The sequence below is a fragment of the Heteronotia binoei genome, chromosome 5 (assembly GCF_032191835.1).
Source record: "Heteronotia binoei isolate CCM8104 ecotype False Entrance Well chromosome 5, APGP_CSIRO_Hbin_v1, whole genome shotgun sequence".
Taxonomy (NCBI): domain Eukaryota; kingdom Metazoa; phylum Chordata; class Lepidosauria; order Squamata; family Gekkonidae; genus Heteronotia; species Heteronotia binoei.
The window spans coordinates 48,684,799-48,708,421 of record NC_083227.1 but is presented as its reverse complement, the minus strand read 5'-3'; the positions used below and the strand labels follow the sequence as shown (position 1 = coordinate 48,708,421).

The window sequence follows — 23,623 nt, the reverse complement described above, 5'->3', positions numbered from 1 at the left end:
TTATTAGAGGGAAGAGAGGCTTGTCTCAGTAGCTCTGCAGAGTGATTAATTGAGCCTGGCAAACTTAATCACCCAGCAGAGCTATAGAGCCAACCTCCCTCACTGACTGAGGCTGCTCCTCCCTTTGGGAAAAGGGAGGGGGGGAGAGGGAAAGGCTGCTTTGCTGTTCTGGCCTGTTAGGGGAGAAACACAAAATGGCGACCGAAAAAAGGAGGCAAGGGAAAATGAAGCAGATGACAGGCAGTTGCTGGAGGGCCTGATTGGAGCCCTCTGCAGGCCTGATCTGGCCCACGGGCCGCATGTTGGACACCCTGTGTTAATTTGTTTAAATGAAAGGCGAGGCAGGGAGAAAACCCAGCAACTACAACCTCACGTTCCTCTCAGTAAAATAGAATCCTTTCAAATTGGTATTTTAAAAAAAACTTTTAAAAACCCAGCACAAAAGCAAGTGTCAAAAGGAAAACAGGAGGTATCAACTAGACATGGTGTCATCAAATCATACACAACCTTTCAAAATGACAAGGAACTACCCAAAAGAGTAGTGTATTGTAGTCTGTTGAGCAAAAGAAACAGACACAGAAACTATATCCTTTACACAAGCACACTTTCTGAAGGTCACGTATTTAAAAGCAGCAGTGTGGCATAGAGGAGTCTGAAGCATTATTTCCCCACTACACATGGATACACAAGAAGCTACCTTAGATTGATTCAGACTCTTGGTCCATCAAAGTCAGTATTGCCTACTCAGGCTGGCAGCAGCTCTCCAGGGTCTCAGGGAGAGGTCTTTCACATCAGCTACTACCTGGTCCTTTCATATAGAGATGATGCCAAGGACTGAACCTAGAACCTTCTGCATATCAAGCAGATCCTCTTCCACAGCCACAGCTCTTCCCCTGACAGGGTGCAACTTTATAAGTTTATAGGCCACAAACATCATTAAAACCGATTTCTTCTGGGCCACCTCTCTCCTCCTGTAGTCATGGACTTCAGCACTCTTGATCTGGACTTCTGCTTTCCTTGCCTCTTCCATGCTGCTAAAAATCTACAGACTGTGGACAGTTTGGAATGCTATCAAAACAGATTGGTGACGCCCAGCCTCCTTTCTACTTAACTGCTTATTCAAGTCTGTGGAACTCCTGAAAGAGCTACTTGGAATGGATGAAGGCCAACAAACTGAAGTTCAAACCAGACAAAACTGAGGTGCAGTAAAGTCAACACAAGGAACCCTGCTCTGGAGGGGGTTGCAGTCCCTTGAAAGAGCCATGTTCACAGCTTTGGAGCATTGCTCCTGGCCTGTGGTGGGAAGTTCAAGTTTCCTCTGCGGCTCAGCGCCTTTTCCCAGCTTTGACTGGTACACCAGATGCAGCTGTCCTTTAAGAGGAATGACATGGACACAGTAATTCATACTCTGGTCACATCCACACTAGATTTCAGTAACGTACGCTACATAGGGTTGCTCCTGAAGACTATTCAGAAGGTTCAGTTAGACCAAGAGGATGCAGTCAGGATGATGTTTGGAGCTAGAATCAGAGTTGGAAGGGATATCCAGAGTCATCTAGCCCAGGGGTGGCCAATGGTAGCTCTCCAGACTTTTTTTGCCTACAACTCCCATCAGCCCCAGCCAGCATGGCCAATGGCTGGGGCTGATGAAAGTTGCAGGCAAAAAACATCTGGGGAGCTACCATTGGCCACCCCTGATCAACTCCCTGCACAATGCACAAAATTCACACATGCCTCTCCCCACACACCCATAGTGACATGTGCTCCACGCCCAGAAGATGGCAAAAAAAAAAACAACCTAGCTACAGGGATCATAATAATCCTGTACTGAAAAAGACCTACATTCTGTTTGGAGACACAATTTCAACTGCTGGTGTTTACTTTTGCACACCTAGGGTCAAAGTACTTGAAGAACCACTCACTCTCATATCACTTTCCTGTTAAAGCTTTTCTATTGCTGTATATAATTTCTCCGATTAGCCTGTTTTTTGCTGATCCTGGTTAGTTTGTCTTGTTTTGCTTTCTGTGGCGTGGGGTAGTTTTATTGCTTAAGACTTATTTTTATTATTTTAATTTGATATAGGGATAAGCTGTGTCATGGAGCAAAATACATATAATAAAATAACTTCTCAGCTGTCATAGAAAAAATGCATATTAGAGGCAAGGGATGACAAGTGGTGAAAGAAAAAAAACTGAATCCCAGTGTCATGAGCATGCTAGATAAGGCTATGGCAATATGCTATAAGCTTTTGAATTCGGCCACAGAAGAGCAGCGCAGCTGAACTTTGAAAGAATAGCAGATTATAAATAGAGTGAATGTGTGCCAAAGTACACATTACATTAGAAATCCATGACTGGATCTCCAGAGAGAGAGAGAGAGACTGCGTGTGTGTCTTTAAGGGGAGTGCAAAAATGCAGGGTCTGGTAGGTTATATTTCAACTGGGGCCTCAATTCTCACTAAAGAGAATTATGTTTTCTCTACCAAGTCAAGTTTTTCTGCTCAACACTTGGTTCCATTTACACCTACACAGTGGGACAGATGGGATACATAAAGTCAGTCTTTTCTCCTTCCTAGCCAAATTGCTGCCAAGGTTCTTGTTCAAACAAGAAAACTTCATAGGTGAAAAGAATTTACAGGGAGAAAACTATTACACTGCCAGACTACATCACAATCATGGTCTGAATTGGGAAGGCTACTGAGTGTTAAAAACACAGAGAGATGGAGATATGATCATTGCTCTCACAACACAAAGTGCAGCTTGGGTCCTATGACACTCCAAGCCCCATGAGACATCTGGGTAGTCCAGTGTGGCTCCTTGCTCTGCCACCCTCTTTGCCATCATTATACAAGTATAGTAAATTATACTATAATTGTAAAAAAGGCCAAAGTTTCAAGCAAATGGAATCAAAAAGTCCAGTTCTACAGGCTCATGAACAAAGTTCCCAAAGTCATTCTACTTGATTCCATTGTTCACTGTGTAGGGGGGAAAATTCCACACTTTTGACCAGGGCAAAGAAGCCAATAGCCAGACATAACAAGAGAAATCACTAGTCAAAAGCCTCCAAATACAAACAGAACAAACAAGCCCAACAGAACCAATGTAAAACCACAAAATACAAGTCAAACCAACCCACCAAGTGGTACCAAGGTAGCCAACCACAGCAAGCAAGACACCAACACACCAACACCAATGTCATGTCATGCTGCAGGCCTGTGGCTGTTACTTATCTTTTATGCCCATGCTCAGAGAGCCATGGAGGCTGAAAGAGAATCATGACCAGGCAGAAGAGCCAGTTTGGTGTAGTGTTTAAGTGCGCTAACTCTTATCTGGGAGAACCAGGTTTGATTCCCCATATGCAACTGCTAGAGTGACCCTGCATCAGTCATAACTCTCTCAGAGCAGTTCTTGGAGAGCGCTCTTAATCCCACCTACCTCACAAAGTATCTGCTGTGGGGAGGGGAAGGGGCCTCCTTCAGGTAGTGAAGGGTGGAATTATAAATCCAATATCCTCTTCTTCAGATCCTCCTAAAGTGTGTTTTGCACTGCCTGGAAGAGGTGCCCCACCTTGCCCAAGAATCCTGTAAAATTAAAGAAAAACAGGCCCAGAAGCCTTGAAATATTACTCCCTTAATATTCCTGGAATTTTTTCAGACCCAATTACCAGTATTCTAAAAAAATCCAAGCATACCTCAAAAATACCAATAAGGTATTTTTATATTCAAACCAGATTAATTCAAATGCACATTCCTAGCATGTCCTCCTTAACCAAGGACAGCCAGCATGGTGTAATGGTTAAGAGCAGCAGACTCTAATCTAGAGAACTGGGTTTGATTCCCCACTCCTCCACATGAAGCCTCCTGGTTGACCTTGAGCCAGTCACAATTTTCTTAGAACTCTCTAAGCCCCACCTACCTCACAAGGTGGCTGTTGTGGCCGGAGGAAGGGAGAGGATTATAGGCCACTTTGAGTCTCCTTTAAGGCTGCCAACTCAGAAAATACCTGGGGACTTTGGGGGTGGAGCCAGGAGACTTTCCCATTCCCTAAAAATAAAATAAAAATATAGCAGTGCAATTCCCCTGAATAGTCTTCATTTCCTTGTCCCCCCCCAACAGCTGAAATTCCAGTAAATGAAAGTGAACACACACTAATAAAGCAGCCAAAATAGACAGAGTTTGCAAGCACTTTTGTGATCTCACTGGGGCTTTACACAGAGGAGCTGCTGTATTTCCAACCAACTTCTTCAGACTAACACAGGCAAGTGAAAAGAGAGAGAGGTGGAGTTTTCCTCCATCCTATGAACAGATTATTGTACAAAGACATCTGAAACGAATCCAAAACAAGCACAGAGACTGTGCTATCTCTCTCTCTCTCACACACACACACTTACTGGCTCTGGTTCCTATACAAAGACGTCTAAAATGAAAGCAAAGTGAGCAGAGGGACTAAGCTCACCCCCCCTCACGTGGCTCTGCTGCTGGCCTCTTCTGAAGCAGCTTTCACTTCCTGCTCAAATTTAAAGGCACACACACACATTTTAAAACACAAGGTGTTTGCAGGTTTCTAAACCTGCAGAGATCTAAGAGTATATGGTGGTTGTGGGGGTTGGGCTGCCAGTCAGCTGGCTGGGGGCAGGGTGGAGCCTGGAAAACCAGGGGATCCCCTGTTGGGACCAGGGGATTGGGAAGCCTTGACTCCTTAGGGTAGAGAAAAGTGGGTCATAAAAACAAACTCTTCTTTGTCTCCTTCTTCAAGGAAGGCAGCACAATTTTTCAGTAGGTCTCCTACAAAAGTCCAATAAATACTAATAAGTGCTACCTAGTGAAGCTCCCATTCATAGCAATGGATCTTATATGGAAGAGCAGCACTGGCACTCTTGTCTTCCGGAAAATGCTTACAGATCCCTGTTTGTATCTAGTAGCAAGACCAGTTCTACAATTAAAACAAAAGCCAACTTTATATTATTTGGAAATAATAGACCCTGGGCCAGGAGAATTTGCCAATGCTGCAAACAGATCAAATTTCCACAGGGAACACATGTGAAGGGGGAACCTTTGAAGGGCAATCTACCAAAACAAACAACAGAATTCACTTGAAAAACTCTAAATATCTAATAGACTTACTTGGGATTTCCAAAATTAAAACATGTTCAGAATATACAGGACTTTGCTTTGCTTACTTATGGAACCCATGCTTAGAAAGTTGGAGGGGGGGTTTCTCCTACATTTAATGCAAAACTAACAAATTATAGTCTTCCAACACAGAGACCCCAAAAGACAGATACAATAAAGAACATTACAGGATCACACATTTTACAAGCAGGATTTTATAAAGTTAACAGTGAATTTATTCACAGTAAATAAAAGAACACTTATACTGTGCATAAACAATGTAGTAAGAAACAATTTAAAGCCAAATCACAGTTTCTAAAAATGCTGTCACTGAGCCCATACACTTAACACTTATTTAAATAGCTAAAGAATCTGAAAAAGTATTACAGTGGAATACAAACAGAGCTACCTATTCCTTACAATCTGATGCAAGACCCTTGGGCATAGAAGAAAGGAAAAATAAACAACTAATTTTAGAACTGGAGCACACCATTCACCATTCTCACCAATTAAAATATGATGCAACAGCTATCAACAGGCATGTTCAGGTTATAGGTGTGTTTTTTTAAAGCATGTATGAAATATTTAAAATTCATCTCTCTCTGCCATTGGATTCTCTCCTTAATCATTAGCAAAATATTCTAAAACTGTTCCAACATGGCCTTTTCATCATGAAAAACAAAAAAATCAGTCTGCAATCTACCAAGGAAATTAATACATCATGGTAGAGTCCAGGCTACAGATCATACTTTTGGTGATCATACTTTTGATGGGAACTAAAATGGCACAATTCATAGGTTACTGCAAAGAGACTCAAAACCATGTCCCAATCACTTCTTTCCACACTTCAGTGGCAACATCTTAAAGCCCAGAGGCACATAATCAAAAGTACAGAGAAAGCATGAAAGATTTTTGTAAGATCACACTTAGTGAAAGATAGACAGACAGACAGATGGATGTTCAGCTCCAACAAAACACACTGAACAAAAATGCTCCCCACACCAGTGTCTGCACCTTTAATCTAAACTTCTACTCAAGTAGAGTCACTTGTGGGATGGGGTAAGGCACTATGCTCCTTGCTAACTGCAAGCCCCATTGCACCCTCATTTCAGTGGGTCAACTGACCCTATGGAGCAGCTTTATGGGGTGCATGAGAAGCTGCAGTTTGAGAGAGCAAATCAGCAAATTTCTTCTCTCTGAACAGGTACAGGTAATAGTTTTATTGCATGTGATCGTTGGCCACTACAATATAAAATTTATATTCAAAAAATCATAGTTAAAAAGCAAATCTTCAGGTTAGAATTGTGCACTTCTAAAATTTCATAAGTACATTGCTGGTATGCTTAAAATCATAATAGCTGTGATGGAATATAGAGCTTAATGTGGTGCATTATTAGGAGCAAGTGCAAAAAGTGGTATTAAGTGCAAAAAGTGGTACCTTGCATGAGACTAAATGCTTCCACTCATGCAAGCACTATGGAACCATCTAAGCATGTTTTACCTGAACCTTTCCAGCCCATGCATACCCTTGTATGCCTTCTAAATAATAAAAAACAACCCTTCTTTAAGGAGGAAAATGATCTTCAGATAAAACTGAAGGTAATTCTACAGCAATTCACCCTACAGCAAGACTAAGAATGCCCCCCGCCAATACTAAAAAGCCAGATAATCCGACTGTTAACAAAATCTTATTGTGTATGGCCACACTATAATCTCCTATGTCAATAAGAGGCAAGAGGAATTGTATCAGCATCTCTTCCTCTCCAAAAAGTGAAAAAAAGGATTTATATAAATGTCCATTCTGCTTTCATGAGAAGACAAGATAGCTTTCGACTTAGTTGCCAGAATCAACAAACTTGATAGGAGGGTTTTTCAAGCATTCTGTGAAATAGACAGGCATGCTCTTCATGAAAAATGGGGTACATGGAGGAAACAAAGATGCACCCACAGCTGCCACATGACTAAATAATACCCAGCATTTTGCTTCTTAAATACCCGCAAATCTAATCTTGGCTCAAGGTCTCCTTCATTAAGGATCTGCAAGCATAGAAAAGGATTTTCTCAAAGCAGCTTTGCCAGTCTAAATATGAAAGCCTCTGAACACCATAGAATTCCTTGCATAAGTTTCCACACTAGCAATGAAAAGCCCTTTAAAACAGCAACTGGCAGAGAGCATACAAATATAAACACTACTCCCTCTCTCCAGCACTGACTGTCACATGTATGCAAAAAAAAAAAAACCCTGCAGCACCAGGCACAATTGAGATGTCAGGTGGATGCTGCAGCCAACTTCCTAATTCTATGAAATGGTCCATCATTCCAATTGCTTGATGCTTAAGAACTCAGATACTCCAATTTGGTAAGCATGTTGAGTAATGTTTTCTCCAACAACAGCATATACGTGCAAACTATTATGTAATATCCAGATTTGGACTCAAGACTTCCACTTGGAGCCCAAATAGCTCCAAGCCTATTCCAGTCATTAAGTATTGCATAATTCGATTTTTTCCAAAGCAACCAGAAGTGCCAACCATCTACCAGATTCTCTTTTCTTGTTTCTTCCTATGCCCACCCACTCATAAATCATGCAAATTATGCTCTGTAGTCAAACATATAAAGCCCATAAGAGCAGAGTCTGTCCCTAGTCTTTATGTTCATACAGAACACAGCACAATAGTCCCTTCTCCCTCCCCCCAATTCAAAAGTATATACTGCAAAGGTATTTGTATGCTCTTTGCCAATTGCTGTTTTGAAGGGCTTTTCTCACACAGCCACTTTGATTTAATTAGAGCTACCACACCCTTAAAAGAATCTTCACCTCTTTGTATGAACTTTAATTCAATTTGCATACTTGCCTTAAAAATAAAGCACATTTTTTTCAGAACACAAAAATCGAGGTCTGTGAGGATTTCCATTTTCTCCCCCCCACCACCACCACCCCTGAGGAACTGCTCTGAACATTCCATACCAGGAGTGGCCAAACGGTAGCTCAGGAGCCACATGTGGCTCTTTCACACTTCTTATAAGGTTCTCAGAGGCTGAGAAGGAACTTAATGCAGGTTTACTCTCAAGTAAGCTTGCTTAGCATTGGGACCTCAGTCAGCCTCTCTGTGCTGACCCATAGGTAGGTAACTATTTCCACCATGTTTGAAGTGGGGAAGAAGGGGGAAATAGGCAGGCTTGCAAGCTCCTCTCTTCCACCACAGAGGTCTCCTGGAAACCTAGACCATGGAAAGAGAGTGTAAGAGCTGAGGGAGCCACTGGAAGGAGAGATGGAATTAAGAGCGGTGCAGGTTCCCCCTTAGTTTCATAGCTTTTGTAGGAGCTGTATTTACTAACCTTTGGGCCAAGGCAGAGAGATGCATAATGATGTAAACGGTGGTCAGTGGTTTATATGGTACATGTGTGTTTCCTTCTCCCACTGGTGCCAAAAAATAATTCCTTAACCTCTCCCTATGCTGGCTTTATGAGGACTGTTATTCCCACTTTTATTTTTTTTAAGTCTCCTTCTAGCATGGTCATGTTGTAAAAGTGCATATGTGAATATGTTTCCTTCTTTGCAAAGGAAGTATTAATAGTTTCAATAAAGGTGTGTGATATTTGTTCATCTTGCAGCTCTCAAACATCTGACATTTATTCTATGTGGCTATTACGTTAAGTAAGTTTGGCAACCCCTGTTCTATACCTCCTGTAATGTGCTCTGTTCATTGGAACATTTTAAAAAATTTCTTCAGGTTAATTTACCAAACCATACATTCTCTGCCTTTTCATTTCTACGGTTGGCCTGGCTTTGTTGTTTTAGTGATCAACACAGGTGATTTTCATTATTATAGCAAAATACATCTGTTTCATCTTAGAAAAGGTAGCCCTGTTGTAAATAGGTGGAAGGACAATTCTTCTTAAGATGGTGCTTATATCCCCACAGGATCTTTAATCACTTGTCCTAAAAATGCTTTTTAAAAAACATCCCTGCCCAATTAATCAGGAGCAGTTTAGAGTCAAGTGCTCTTTAAATCGATGAACCTATCCAATAAATAGACTAAAATTTGCAGCCCTAATTTTAAGCACAAGTAGCTAATTAAGCTACATTAAGGAGACTTCAGGAAGGGCAACATGAAAATCGTCTTGGATTAATTCCAGCTCTTGACTGGACAATGCACCCCCTATAAATGAATACACAAACATTTCCCTCATTTGTGAAGCATACTGCTCCTTCTACTGCTCTTTTTTTTTTTGTCATACAGTCACAGCCAACTCATGGCAACCCCGTAAGGTTTTCAAGACAAGAGACCTTCAGAGTTTGCCATTGCCTTCCTCTGTGTAACAACCCTGGACTTTCTTGGTGGTCTCCCATCCAAATACCAGCCAGGGTTGACCCTGCTTAGCTTCCGAGATCTGATCAGATCAGGTTAGCCTGGACTATCCAGGTCAAGGCCTACTACTACCATGCCTAAAATAACAGACAACTTACATCCCAATCCTGAATATATTGCTCAAATTAAGCCAGTCAAAATAAATGGGCTTTATTTCCATTTATTTAGGATTAGAACATTCTAATCCAAAATGGTTTCTCTAGCTGAAGTTTTTATATACTCTATCTATTATTACATCTCTTGCACTCCTAGGTGATAAATTATATTTAAAAACACAAGATACTAAAGAGAAATATTCATTTACAATTTAAGCATCAAATAGTAAAGTCAAATAGTAGTGAGCATTCATAACTCAAGATCTGCAACTCTGCAAAAAAAGTTAAAGCTAGCCATTATCAAACACTGTCTAATTAAACCTTGCCTAAAAAAAGTTTGAGCAGGAATACATAACCATAAAGAATCACAGCTTGGTGCGAACATAGCAGCAATTAATAATATATTTCTCCATAATAAACTGAAAATTGTAACTTAAAGCAAACAGAAATTAGAGTCACCCATAATTCCTCCCATAATGGGCTTCAGCATATTAAAGGCCAATTTTATTACAACATCTTTTAGCTTAGTGAGTTTACATAAACAACTACTGCATACTCAGTTGATCAGAGCATACGACAGCCAATCTGGAATCGAGTCATCTGAGCAGAATCTTGACCATCTCAGTCTGTTTTATCTTTTTGTTTTTTTTAATGAAGGCTTTAAAACTGTCACATAAGTTCTCTAAAAAAACCAAGCACACATAAGATCCAAGTGGAAATACCAGTGATGGATGCTGAAGAAATGCCATATTTAAGGTCAGACCGTGTGTCTGACATTGTAGCAGAGGGCCATTTAAATCCATTACACAGGCAAATGCATTCTCTGTGGCAGTGCTATCATGAATCAGGATTTAGGTGTGTCATAGAGCCACCATCTTTTGCAGCTTTTCAGCAGAGCTACTGCTAGTGGGACTGTGGAGAGAACAATAGTGTCACACATCCCACCTCCTGAAAAGAACAGGGCAATAGTGAAGAGAGGTCACTCAGTAATGGATCAGATTCCTTTTGAAGCACTGGCAGGGCCCTTCCTCTTCCTGTCATGTAACTGATATTATGCCAGTTCCTCTCATGCCCTCACAACTTACTCCCAGGTCTTAAAAACAGAATACCACCACTGATATGTAGGAAAGAATCTATCATACTCTAGTGCAAAACCCTAGCTGATATTGTGCCTGAACATGTTTTTTAAAAGGAGGGGGATAAGGCACCCCTTTATTCTTGTTTTGCCTCATTTTGGAAATCAATCCATTTTATTGTTCCTTTCCATGTATCTTTAGTCCACCAGTATCTTTTGCATTTTAAAGTTAAAAGCACACTGAAAGGGGGGGGGGTTAGCTTCCAGGTAACATTTTAAACTCTTTATGCAACTTTTAATGTGTTTCAGGGAGCAAAAATTATATTTTCAGACACTTATTTGTCAAATTCACACTTGACATTTTTATGTGCCTCACCCACGCATATAAAGCTTTTTCCTCTGTCTCTGCCACTAATTGGAACATGCAGCAAGTCCTTTGCAAGGCATAGAGCAAAGCGAAGAAGAACCACAGTCTGAGGTGTAGCGACACTGGAGATTAACTTTAGGTGGTGCCCTAGGGAAAGGCTGCATTCAGACTTCACAGAAAGCCTCTATTAACTCCCATGCTCCTACAGTCCCTGCATAAAATGTGGTCAAAATCTCTGTTTACAGGTGGAAGCAAACTCCGTCATGACTGGGCACATGCATTCAGACATCATGGTATATGTGGAGTCTGAAATTCAAGGTTTCCAAAACCAAGGAGCTTTCAGTTGTGTTTTATGACAGAGGAGAGAGATCTTGCAAGCACAATACAATTGCACCCAGTGTAGACAAAGAGGGGTTTGTTGTGATGTCTGAATGTAGCCAAAGAATTAGGTAATGTTAATGAGCAATTGGAGGGCACATGCCCACTGCACTTTCACAGTCAAGGTCACTGTCATCTATTTCTAGGATTTCTCTCCTAGACAGCATTTTTCTTTTGGTATTCCTCAGCACTGCAAACATGAAGATCCCCATGTTTCTTTTTGTCTGCCTTAGAAAAGACCACTGTGTTTCAACTACAATTGGGAACAGATATATTGGGGGGTGGGGTTTACACCTAGCACAGTTATGCTTCACCTAGCACAGCATAACATTCCCTCACTAACTCTTCCCCTGTCATGCATTGCAAGACCTCTTCCTACCTTCATGCATGCAAACACAAACACACTTCTTATTAGTCTGAAGAAGAGATCCAATGAACTCTAAGATTTGCTCACTATATTGTGACATTTTAGTTGGTCCTCAAAGGAAACTGCTCTGTTACTTCTTTTGCATGTTTTTATGTAGTGGGCCAGCAAGACCACCTGCATTTCAGATTGTTTGTATTAGGGCTAGAATGCTACATCAAGCTCTTAGATGCCACCAGATTTCTAGTTCAGTGGTAATATTATTATTAGTATTGTATAGCATTATATGCCAACAAAAGTCCATATAGTCAAAGTGATGGTGTTCCCAGTAGTAATGTATGGCTGTGAGAGCTGGACTATAAGGAAGGCCGAGCGCAGAAGAATAGACGCTTTTGAGCTCTGGTGCTGGAGAAGAATCTTGAGAGTTCCTTGGACTGCAAGAAGATCAAATCAGTCAGTCCTAAGGAAAATCAACCCAGACTGTTCCCTGGAAAGTCAGATGCTGAAGCTCAAATACTTTGGCCACCACATGAGAAGGGAGCACTCCCTGGAGAAGATCCTGATGCTGGGAAAGAAAGCAGGCAAAAGAAGAAGGGATGGCAAAAGATGAGATGGCTGGACAGCGTTACTGATGTAACGAACATGAATTTGAGCAGACCGAAGGGTGGTGGAAAAGAAGACGACGACATTGGATTTATATTCTGCCCTCCACTCAAGAGTCTGAGAGGCTCACAATCTCCTTTATATCCCTTCCCCACAACAGACACCCTGTGAGGTGGGTGGGTCTGAGAGGACTCTCACAGCAGCTGCCCTTTCAAGGACAACCTCTGCCAGAGCTATGCTGACCCAAGGCCATGCCAGCAGGTGCAAGTGGAGGAGTGGGGAATCAAACCTGGTTTTCCCAGATAAAGAGTCCGCACACTTAACCACTACACCAAACTGGCTCTCTAGTTTGGAGGGCCTGGCGTGACTTTGTCCATGGGGTCGCAAAGAGTGGGACTCAACTGTGCAACTGAACAACAAAATGGCATTGTGCGTGGTATAGTCAGAAGATCCTAAGATTGTCTGGCTAAAGTACTAACTCTTAGTGTTATGCACCACTATATGGTGAGTTAGACTTATTAGGGGGGCTGAAAGAGCTGTGACTGACCCAAAGTCACCCAGCTGGCTTCATGTGGAGGAGTGCGGAATTGAACCCAGTTCTCCAGATTAAAATCTGCCACTCTTAACCGTTACACCATACTGGCTCTCAGTTCAATGGTGGAAACTGCTGTCAAGTCACAGCTGACTTATTGTAAGGGTTTTCAAGGCAAGAGATGTTGAGGGGATTTGTCATTGCCTGCCTCTGCACAGCAACCATGGACTTCCTTGATGGTCTCCCATCCAAATACCCATTTAGCTTCCAAGATCCAACGAGATTGGGATAGCCTGATCCATCTTTGTCAGTGCATTTCTAGTACAGCTGCCTGTAATTCTCTGGTCATAAAAAACCCCACACATTAGTTCTTTAAATTACACGTACACAAGTGTCAACTCTTACACGATATAGAACAATAATTTCAATAGCTAAAATAAAAGTTAACTCACTTGAGAGAAATACATTGTTTTAAATTTAAACACACAAATTCACCCAAAAGGCTTCTTATAAAAGAAAGTCTTCTGAAGCACAAATCTTATGCATTCTTACTGGGAAGTAAGTCTCATTGAACACAGCAAAACTTCAGAGAAAACATGGACTGAATAACACTGCACAAGACTAAGAATTCAGATTCCTTTGGGGAGGAAGTTTTAGTAGTGCTGGACCCCAATGGGGAAGGCCTCTCCCCCCATTAACCTCTTGCAGGGAGGATGTTTTAACCAAGCCCTTACTATATGCCTACCCACATAAATCCTGCCGACTGTGGAAGTCAATGGCCTTAAAAAGTCAGCAGGATACTTACAGCATTACTAGGCACATGAAATGATCAAATGCCTGAAATGTTTTTTATCTGTATATGTGTGTATTTTACCGAGATATAGTTCAGACAAGTACTTTGCAGCCCTTTCAACGTAGCCATAGCACACTTAAATCAGAACTAATATGATTTCCAAAAGACATCTGAAAACTAAGTGGGACTTTGATCACAACATGAGGAGTCTTAAAACTTATTCCCCCTCCCTTATTATTGAGCACAGGAGACCACAAAATGTGCAATTTTTGAACAAAATGAGGGAGTTAGATTAAAAACGTATATGGAAACCTAAAAAAAAATCTAGTCCTACTCATGGGACCAAACATCTGAAGACCTGTTAAGCATTTCTGAAGTTTAGCAGGCAATGAAAAAGAAGCTCACTGGTGCTAATTTTTTGCCTCCCAGGGGACTTCACAACTTGCTCAGCATTTTATTTGCTCCAGACAAATATTTAATCAAGAACATCAAAAGCCCAAGAAAAAAATAATGCCCATTCAACACAAAGAAAGTTATTTGCCCCCAGCTAATTGTTTGAAACCAAAGGCCAGCATATCTATGGGACCATCTCTCCCCGTACATGCCCCGAAGAGCCTTGCACTCTTCCAAACAGCATCACTTGGTACTCCCTGGCCTGAAGGACGTGCATGCCTCCTGGCTGGTGAAACACGCTCCCAATTGAGATCAGGGCCCTATGGGATTTATTACAATTCCTCAGGACCTTCAAAACAGAGCTGTTCTGGCCTAGCAGATGTCCAAATAACAACAGCCTTCCCTGCTCAATTTGACCAACCTGCTTCACTTGCACCATCCTCCTAAGTCAGTCTTGATACCAACTGGTGCCAGCACCAGCTGATCTAGGCTCGAGAGAAATGTGCCCTCTCTGACATCACTGTAGTTAGAACCATTATGCTGCCATCTTTTCATTTATGTGTCTGTCATGTTTTTATGAATTGCTGTTTCTTGATTTACTATATGTTGTGAGCCACCCTGAGCCCACTTGTGGGGTAAGGCACAGTATATATATATATATATATGGAATTTAATTAATGGAATTTAATTAATTAATTAATTAATTGAAAGTATACCAAACAAAAGAAAGGGAAAGTGCAAAACTTTCCTCCCTCTCCCCCTACTGCTAAAGAAACTATTAACATGGTATATTTAAAGATAATTCTACGTGAATGATCCTGTAACAGAAAGACTGCACTGAGACAATGCAACAGATGCTAATTTGATCAAACTTCAGAGACCAAGTGTTTAAAAAAGGGTTTGCCAGTTGGCAACAAACTGGGATTTCAAACTAGAGTTTGTTAGTCACAGTTTGTATCCACTGTGGTTTGTTGCAATGTCTGAATTCACAAACCAACTGCAGTGGCCCTTGGGGGGTGGGGCATGGTAGAAGGAAACAAGATTGACTATCCAAGATTTATGTAGACCATGTAAAATTTGTTGCACAAGCCTGTTTACTGTGATATCTGAACACAGCCCAGAACTCTGCCACCAGCTCCGCATCCTGACCTCCGTATCCTGATCTCTTGAAACATCAAGTAGTGTCATTCTGCTTTCAGATGTGCTGGAATCTTCAACCCTCACCTTCCCCTCCTCAAATAAACCCACTGCATGTGTCAAGATATATAGCTCCCAATACCTTGAACGTTTCAGAAGCTTGGAATCATTAAATGTAAAACCAGCTTCTATAAACCTGCTAGTAGATAGCGAGAAACTCTCCCCTCAGCTTTTTTCTCTGAAGCCTGCCAGTCTGCTCATCTGCCACTGCCTGGGAAAGAGATGAGACATTTGACATTCTTAATCTGCAAAGACTTCATTAGACACTTTCCAATGTATAAAGTCTATGGGGTAGGAGGGAGCCATTTAAAAGTAAAGCCACCATTAAAATGAGAGTAGTGTTATCTCCATGAAGCCATAGGACTAACTCAAGGCTTGGAGGGCCCTCTCCTGTACACTCCATATTTTCTGAAAGATGGTAAAAGCAACACAGACACAGAGGTGGGGGGAAAGCCTAACATACAAGTAAATTTATGAATACTTAACAAGGAGTAAAAAAAAATGCAAACTTAAGATAGATTGTGAACAGAAACATGAAGATGCAAAAATTATGCCTTTAAAAAGTATAATTATAAATGTAAACCTTGCCCTGACAGAACTTATCTAATTAAAACACATACACTTCTGGAACATACGTTGTGTTCTACAGCAACCCATGAGAAAAGTTATGAAGTAGTTAAAACATACCCTTGACAACAGTATTTTAAATCCCTATGTGTGAGACTCAATCCAGCATAAAATTGAGTTTATGCAAAACTTGAGAATTCACATGGAAATGAAGGTTATGGTGATGTTCCCCCCCTCTAATGCTGGAAATTAATATATTTTAATATTTTGTTTTTTATTATTTTGTAAGCCTCCTCAAACAGATTCATGGAGAGGCAGCATAAAAATTTTCAAATATATAAATACATCCACCCAAATAAAAGGAACACTCACAATGAAGTCATCCAGGGATGACAAATCATTTTTTAGCTATATGGGTACTGTACCTTCAACATGAAGGAAAGTGTTAACTCAAAGCAAAATAGGTTTCATGACATATGGTTTGTTGAACTGTAATCTTTAATTACAAGTTAAGGAGGAGCACCATCAGTCAAGTTCAATATAGACTGAGAGTGCATGGCAAGTTGTCTGTGTTCCTTTACAAAAAGGTTAATCTTGCAAGCTCAATGGCACTGCAGATATTTCCCCACACCCAAAAATTTCAAATACACACATATTATGACCTACTTTTCTCCATATATGTGTGTGTATCTCCATAAATGCAAAACTTTTTAAAAAAATTAAAAAAGGATCAAGTGGGACGGGGGGAGAGAATTCTAAGAAAAAAGATTACCACAGGTATTAAAAAAGAGATAATATGTTGTGAATATTCTGTCAGTGCAACACATTTAGGCATCTGAATAGTGGACAAACATTTGCCATATTTTCACCCTGAAAATAAAACAGGCCACTTTCATTTTTTCTATGAGCTTGCAAGTCCATGGATGCTTTCAAATAGTGATTGTTTGCAAGTGGATTTTGCCATTCTTACACAGTAAAAATCCAGTTGCAAAGCATGTTATTTTGAGTGTGTGAATGCACCCCACATCTGCCTTTGTTCTTTAAGGATGGGAGATGAGCAGCAAGCAGCCAAGGCACCATGGAAACTGCTTGGCATGCAGAAGGTCCCAAGTTCAATCCCTGGCATCTTCAATGAAAAGGGCCAGCTAGCAGGTGATGTGAAAGATCTCTGCCTAAGAACCTAGACAGCTCCTGCCAGTCTTAATAGATAATACTGACCTTGATGGACTGGTGTTCTGATTCAGTATAAGGCAGCTTCATCTGTCTAACATGGAGAATGAAGTTTTGTAAACCTTCTCTATGTGGGTTGTCTGGTGTCAATGCTTACTCATCAGCGGCAACTGATTATTTATGAGTCTTACAAGCTCAAAGTCCTTTCCAAACATTCTGACCTATTCAGTCTGTACAGTTGCCAATGGCTGCACTCCAGAACATCTTACCAGCACATGGACATGTTTCGCTGAGCAAGATAAAGTTTTGTGCAACTTTTGTTCAGTTTGTGAACTCACCATACATATAACTTCCTCCCAAGGACAAAAAGCTCCATACATATCATTTCCTCCCAAGGAGAAAAGCTCCAAGATATCCAAGTCTTGCTTTCAGAATGACCATTACCATGTACTCCTGGCTTTCTCACATGCATGGTCGAAATACAAAAATAGCTATTACTGCACTATAATTATGACTGATCAGCCTTTTCCACTGTGCTCTGGTGGGAGCACATTAGGGATCACTTTGTATAAAATGTGAAGTAGGACAAAAGATGGTGATAATATCAAATGGCAAACTCTGGGGTATGCCTTCTTTGAAAGCACATCACAATTGCTAAGACAATCCTCTGACCTCTTCCCCAGTTTCAAGCTTAGGAGAAAGGGGGTAGTGGAAAGTACCATCAAGGTACAGCCGACTTATGGTGACCCCATAGTGTTTTCAAGGCAAGAGACATTTGAAGGTGATTTCCCATTGCCTGCCTCAACATTACAACCCATCCAAGAACTGACCAGGACTGACCCTGCTTAACTTCCAAGATCTGATAAGATTGGGCTAGTCTGGGCTACCCAGGTCATGGCAGGAGAAGGGTGAGGATCAGTTTACTCACCAGAGGAAGAAGGGCACCTTGCCACTAAGCAAGAAGATCCAGTTTATTTTAGTATTCCAGCTTATTCTTAGTATTCACCTGTCCTAAAGTCTGCAATCTCTGCTTTTAAAGAAACAGAGCACCAATATACAAAGCTACTTTATAAAGAGTTACACCACTGGACCATTGAAGCTGCTACTATATACTCTGAGTGGTAGAAGCTTTCAAAGGTCTGAGACACAGCCTACTACTTGGAAGTGCCACTTCTTAAACTCGGAACCTTCTAAATGTCCATTTATTAGATTTTTTTTACATTGTCTCCGGGGAATCTGTCTGAGAGAGCATTAAGTATAATAAAAGTGTTATTAAATTCATTTTAACTCCGTGTTTTATGTTTTAGCTGGGCTTTTAAATCTGGATTTTAACCGATAAAAGTACTATAAAAATGGTGTTTCCCTAATTAAAAGTTTGGGTAAACAGAAATGAGATTTGGCCTGGTACCTAAAAGACAGCAGAGTAGGTGCCAGATGAGACTCAAGGAGAAGGGCATTCCATAAGAAAGATGGTACTACTGACAAAGTCCCATCTCTGGTTGCCTCCCATGTCACCTGAGGGCATGGAGAGCAGGGTTCATGATGTAGACCTTAACTGGCTGGTTGGACATTCAAGTGATTCTTGCAGTCATTCAAGTGTTCTTGCCTCAACACATTAGGGATTTAAAGAACCAGCATTCTGGATTGTGCTTCATGTGATCCACCAGTGTAAGGCGCCTTCCCTACAAGATTCCTTTTTTTGCACATTAGTTTAAAAATCCAAGAGTACATCATCCAAGCCAGCCCTTGCACAAACACAAGGAGAACAGACAGGAATGTCTTATCAAGTCTAAATTCCACCCAAAATAAATCCACAACTTTTACAATAGTGTCGTATTAAACTTACATCAGTGCTTGTTTGCTTGAAGGACTCCCCACAGTCTGCCTTCAAGATGTAATTACTGTACAATATATATCAGAATCAGAATGAAAGGCTTCGCTTGGAGGAATGAAATGGAGAAGAAATCAATACAAAGAAGATAAATGTTTCTCCTCAAGAACTGCAGAATTTTAAACAGTGGTTTTAACCCCTCTCCCTTTCTCCAGAATTTAAAAAAAACCCTTGAAATCACTTCTACATTGGAAGGATCTACTGAAAAAGGAGACCAGTTCAGACAGAACTATTTGTGTGGATGCCAGTTTGAAGTTTTTAAAAATCTCTTCCCCCACGTCTCAACTTTTTATTTCAACCCATAAAGTGATCTGGGATAAAAATGGCACCAAAAAGGTCAATGTCACAAAACTTTCCACTTTTAATCATCGCTATAAAGAACGGCTAATAAAAATTATTAAAAGCCTAATAAAACAAACTACAGCAGGAAGAACAAGTTGCACATTAAGGAGTCAGTAATGGAAGACACATGGGGGGGAGACAGAAAGTGTACCTAAGTATGTAGCTTAGCTGAATTTGTACTTTAGAAAGGGGAGGAGGACCTAAGAGCACAAAAGTCATTTACTAGGGAGCAAATCTTCTTACATACATAGGGCTGTAAAGGACTTCCATTTCTCTGTCCTTGTACTTGCCTAAAAAATACAGGCAAGCTTTTTAAAAAATACAAATGTGAATACACAATAATTAACAGTCAGGTACCATGCAGACCAGACTGTATAGGTTTTCTTCAGGCAACTATGGCAGATATTCCCAACCTCCACACACACACTCTGCCCACAGAAGAAATAGGTTAGAAACAAGGTTTTTTCCTCAGGAATTATATTTATGGTGTTCTAATGTTTTCTGTTACCAGAACATAGTTAAGATTCTAAAATACTCATCTTTTACAGCTTCAAGGCTAATATTGTGCTATTTTTTTTAGAGTAGATGATAAATGCCAGCTTTTCTACAATAGAGGGATGAGTTAACTGTAAGTATCGACTTTTATCCAGAGATCTGTGTGCATATGTTGGGGGACTTTAGGGACATAACACTGAACACAACACAGAAAAGCCAGAAGCTCAGCAGTGCCTCTATTGGTCTATATATGTTACTGATTGGGGGGGGGGGCGAACATATATACACACACACACACCCCTACGGAGCAAGAAAGAATCCTCCTCCAACCTTCCCTGGCATTTTTAACTTTCCTCAGCTCCAGGCTCAGTTTATGAAGGTGGCAGTGGCAGGTGAAGGAGGAGCAAGTTTGCTGTCTTCTGCAACTCCTAGCGAATCTTGCCTTTAACCAATGCCAAAGAAGGGGGCGAGCACAGGTTTCCCTGATCCTCTCCCCACCATTAGCACAACATGCAGAGAAGCAGAAGACTCAAGCAAATGCCCAGTGACCTGAGAGCATGTCTTTGCCCAGTTCTTCTGAACTGTCAAGGAATGAGGAGACAAGGATAAGCAGACTCCATCATTTCCACTGCTCCAACAACGGGCTAGTTTCCCCATTCACTCTCCAAAAATCACTCTTTCCCCCACACTATAACATTCTTGCCCAGCAAGGTCAAGAATGTGACACTACCCAAGCTTATTATGGTAAAGGTGTGCAGACCTGCTGCAGGTGAAGAAGGGGGAAAGGGTGAGAAAGACAGAGATATTAGCTGTTGCCAAGGGTGGCAGGTTTTATTCCCCAGCCAGGGGGACATGGATGGAGTGCCATGCCTTATGCACACACAGCCTTCGGCATAGAGTAGGGAGGTGCTCAACACCCTTCCCCATACACACACATACTCCGCTGGCATTCGTACCCTGTGATGCCCAGGCTCTGCCTAGGGAAGCACTGCGCCAAATCCAGGATATCTCCAAGCAGGGGGAGGGAAAGACTGGGAGATTCCTAGTCACTTCCCCCACCCTCTCTCTCTTTACAAAAAAAGGATGGGGAAAGAAATAAAAACCAAGTATGGGAACCAAGTATGGCTTCTCTGCCCCTCTCCACAGTCCTGTAATTCCGCTAGACACCAACCAGGGTAAGCCTCTTTTTTCGGGAGGGGAATACATGTGGCTGCTAAAAGGGCAAAGCTGAGGTGAGGAAAGAGAAGAAAGTACAAGGCATTTCAGTGCCAGTCCTATTAGTTTCTCTCTCTCTCACACACACAGAGGGTTGAAGGGAGAACCAGAGCTGGCCGGCAACAATCACATTTGCTCATTCAGAGAGGGATGGATGGATGGGAACACAGCAGGGCACTGTTAGCACAGCAGGAGGGATGCTCAGCTCCCTTCGATTGCCACAAAGGACAGCCGGGTTGAGGAGGGCTGGAGAGCGATGCAGAGAAGAAGGTGTGTGCGGATCAGCCAGAAGTTGTTCAGATTGCTAAGGGGGGGGGGGGTTCCTCCCAGTCTCGAGCCTCCCACAAGCGACATCCCGGAATTACCCAGTCCAAATAAGGCACCCTCTTGCCTTTTCCAGGAACCAAGCTTCCCTTCAGGCAAGACAAAAAGCTGTCTTCAGAAGACGGGAGCCCCCGCACAAGCCTCACCACACGCCTTCCTCAGGAGTGAGACTGGGGTTGAATTTCACACACACACGTTAAGGACATCTTTCTCCCTCTCCGGACTCGGAGCTATCTGGGGCCACCGACCACAACCGGTGGCTGCCTGCCTGGCCGCGTCCAAGCCCAGCAAAGACACTCCGAGAGGGTTGTGGGAAGAGCTCTCTGGGCTTCCTCGGCGCTCATCTCCCCCCACCCCCGAGCTTCATCCATCCCACATTCAGATTTCCTCCACTCACCGGGGAAACACACCACGTAATGGAGCACGGAGATGGTGATTTTCAAGAAAAAGATCCAGCAACACGGTTGCAGTAGCCTCCGCATGTCCAAAGCCGCACATCGAAAAAAGCAAGGAGGGGTTCTCTTTAAGTGTGTTTAAAAAAATGATAATAATGACGAGGAATTTTCTTTTTTTTAAAAAAAAGGGGCGAGGGGGACACAAAAACAACTTGCCGAGGATTACAAAAGTTGCAATTGCCCGCTCTTCAGTCAGAAACAAAGAAAGATTTCTTGAGGGGGAAAAGAGAGGGAAAACGCAAATAGCCACGCCGGGCCCCCCCAAAGCCTGAGGCAAATCATCCAGCGGCGCGCGCAGAGCTTCCCCTTCCCCCCCCCCTTCTCGCGCCCCGAGTTTGTCCGCGGGATCGCTGCCTGTGTGTGCAGAGAGTCCCAGAGTTCAGCAGAAGCCCCGCGCTCCAGGCCTCGGAGCAAAAGGCTAGAGGAGGGCGGACTCGGGAGCCGAGATCTCGTCCCAACTTCTCTCTAGCCCGCAAACGCAGCGCCGGGGACGGGCGGAGAAAGAGCGCCTCGGCTAGGCTCGGACTTCCCTCGCCTCTTCATGCGGGCATCTCCTCGCCAGGCCAAAGGGAAAAGGCATTATTCTCGCAAACAGCAGTAAGAGCAGCGGCGGCGGCGGCTGGATCCCCTTCTCCTCCCCGGCGACTGAGGCTTCGCAGCAACGAACAGGGGCTGCCCAGAGCTCTTCTCAGTCCATCCCGCTGCTCGAAGTTGGGGCTCCGGGGAAAGCTGGCGAGGCACAGTCAGGCAGGAGCTGCTGGAAGCTTTCCATTCTTCCATACAGGAAGTAACATGTGAGCCTGGATCCTGGCTGAGACTTTAAAGCGGAGAGGGAGCGGGAGCGGAAGGGAGAGTGAGAGGGAGAAGCGGCGGGGGCGCGCGAGGGGGAAAACCGGGAAGGGAGGGGGGAGAAAGAAGGCTGGCTTTGGCGCGCACTCGAGGCTCTTAAAGCGGCAGCGCCCGCGCGCCGTCTCTCTGTCTGCCAGCCAGCCGGAGGTGTAGCGAAAAGAACCGGAGAGGGGGCGCGCGCTTTAAAGGCTGGCGATACAAGCTCTCTCTCTCACACACACACATGCGCGGCATACCCCTTTTAAAAGATGCGCTTCTTCAGAGGCTCCTAGCATCTCTCCCCTCCTGAACACAAGCGTGCTACGCCGCCACGCAGAGTAGCCAGCCACGCTCCTTCCTTCATCTCTCCCTTTAATTGCTCCGTGTACACAGATTTGCTGGGACGTGCAAGGCACGTTGCATTTGCAAACGCACATCGCCGAGGTTCTTTGCCGGGGCGGGGGGGTGATACCCGAATACGTGATTCGTTCTTTTGCACAAACTTTCTGTCTCACGCGGGCTCAAATACCCCCTCCCCCACACCTGCACGCGTGTATTCCCCCACCCCGCCGCACACCTCTCTGAGCATCCACATGGACCTCATGTACTTGCACGAATTGCCTCTTTCATTCGCACACTAAATATATATATTTAGCACGTCCTTTAGGTCGAAATAAACGCACGCGCGCACCAGCAACCGTTCCACGCTTCTATGCGCCCATCTCCCTGCGGGATACGTGCGATCGCAACCGTGCATGCTTCCCTCAACAGGCTAGCGGATAGGATACCTAATCTTCTGCCAATGAACCCCACGCCTCCATCCCCAAGTGCGCGCACACACACTGCTTTCTGCGCGGAGAAACCTGCGAATTCATTCCCAGCCCCTTTGCAAAAAAAACCCCAACAACAACAACAACCAGGCTGCTGCATATTTTTTCAATTTCCTGACAGCAGGGGGGCTTAAAGCAATATCGATCCATTTAGCACCGGGGCCTCTCTAACGAGCGAAATACAATAGCCGAGCATCGCGCGACGTGTTTTTACTAAACAGCTCT

The 23,623-nt window shown here is 42.9% G+C and overlaps 1 protein-coding gene across 5 annotated transcripts in view; it reads right to left on the bottom strand.

Annotated features, from left to right (window-relative positions):
• The window catches only part of PTPRG (protein tyrosine phosphatase receptor type G), an 871,997-nt gene extending 849,263 nt beyond the window's left edge, over positions 1-22,734 (bottom strand). For all 5 annotated transcript variants that reach the window (XM_060239418.1, XM_060239420.1, XM_060239419.1 and 2 more), the window contains exon 1: positions 21,683-22,734. In XM_060239418.1, coding sequence (XP_060095401.1) covers positions 21,683-21,767 — 85 coding nt within the window. In that variant the 5' untranslated portion in view covers positions 21,768-22,734. The remainder of the gene's footprint in view (positions 1-21,682) is intronic.
• Positions 22,735-23,623: the final 889 nt, after the last annotated feature.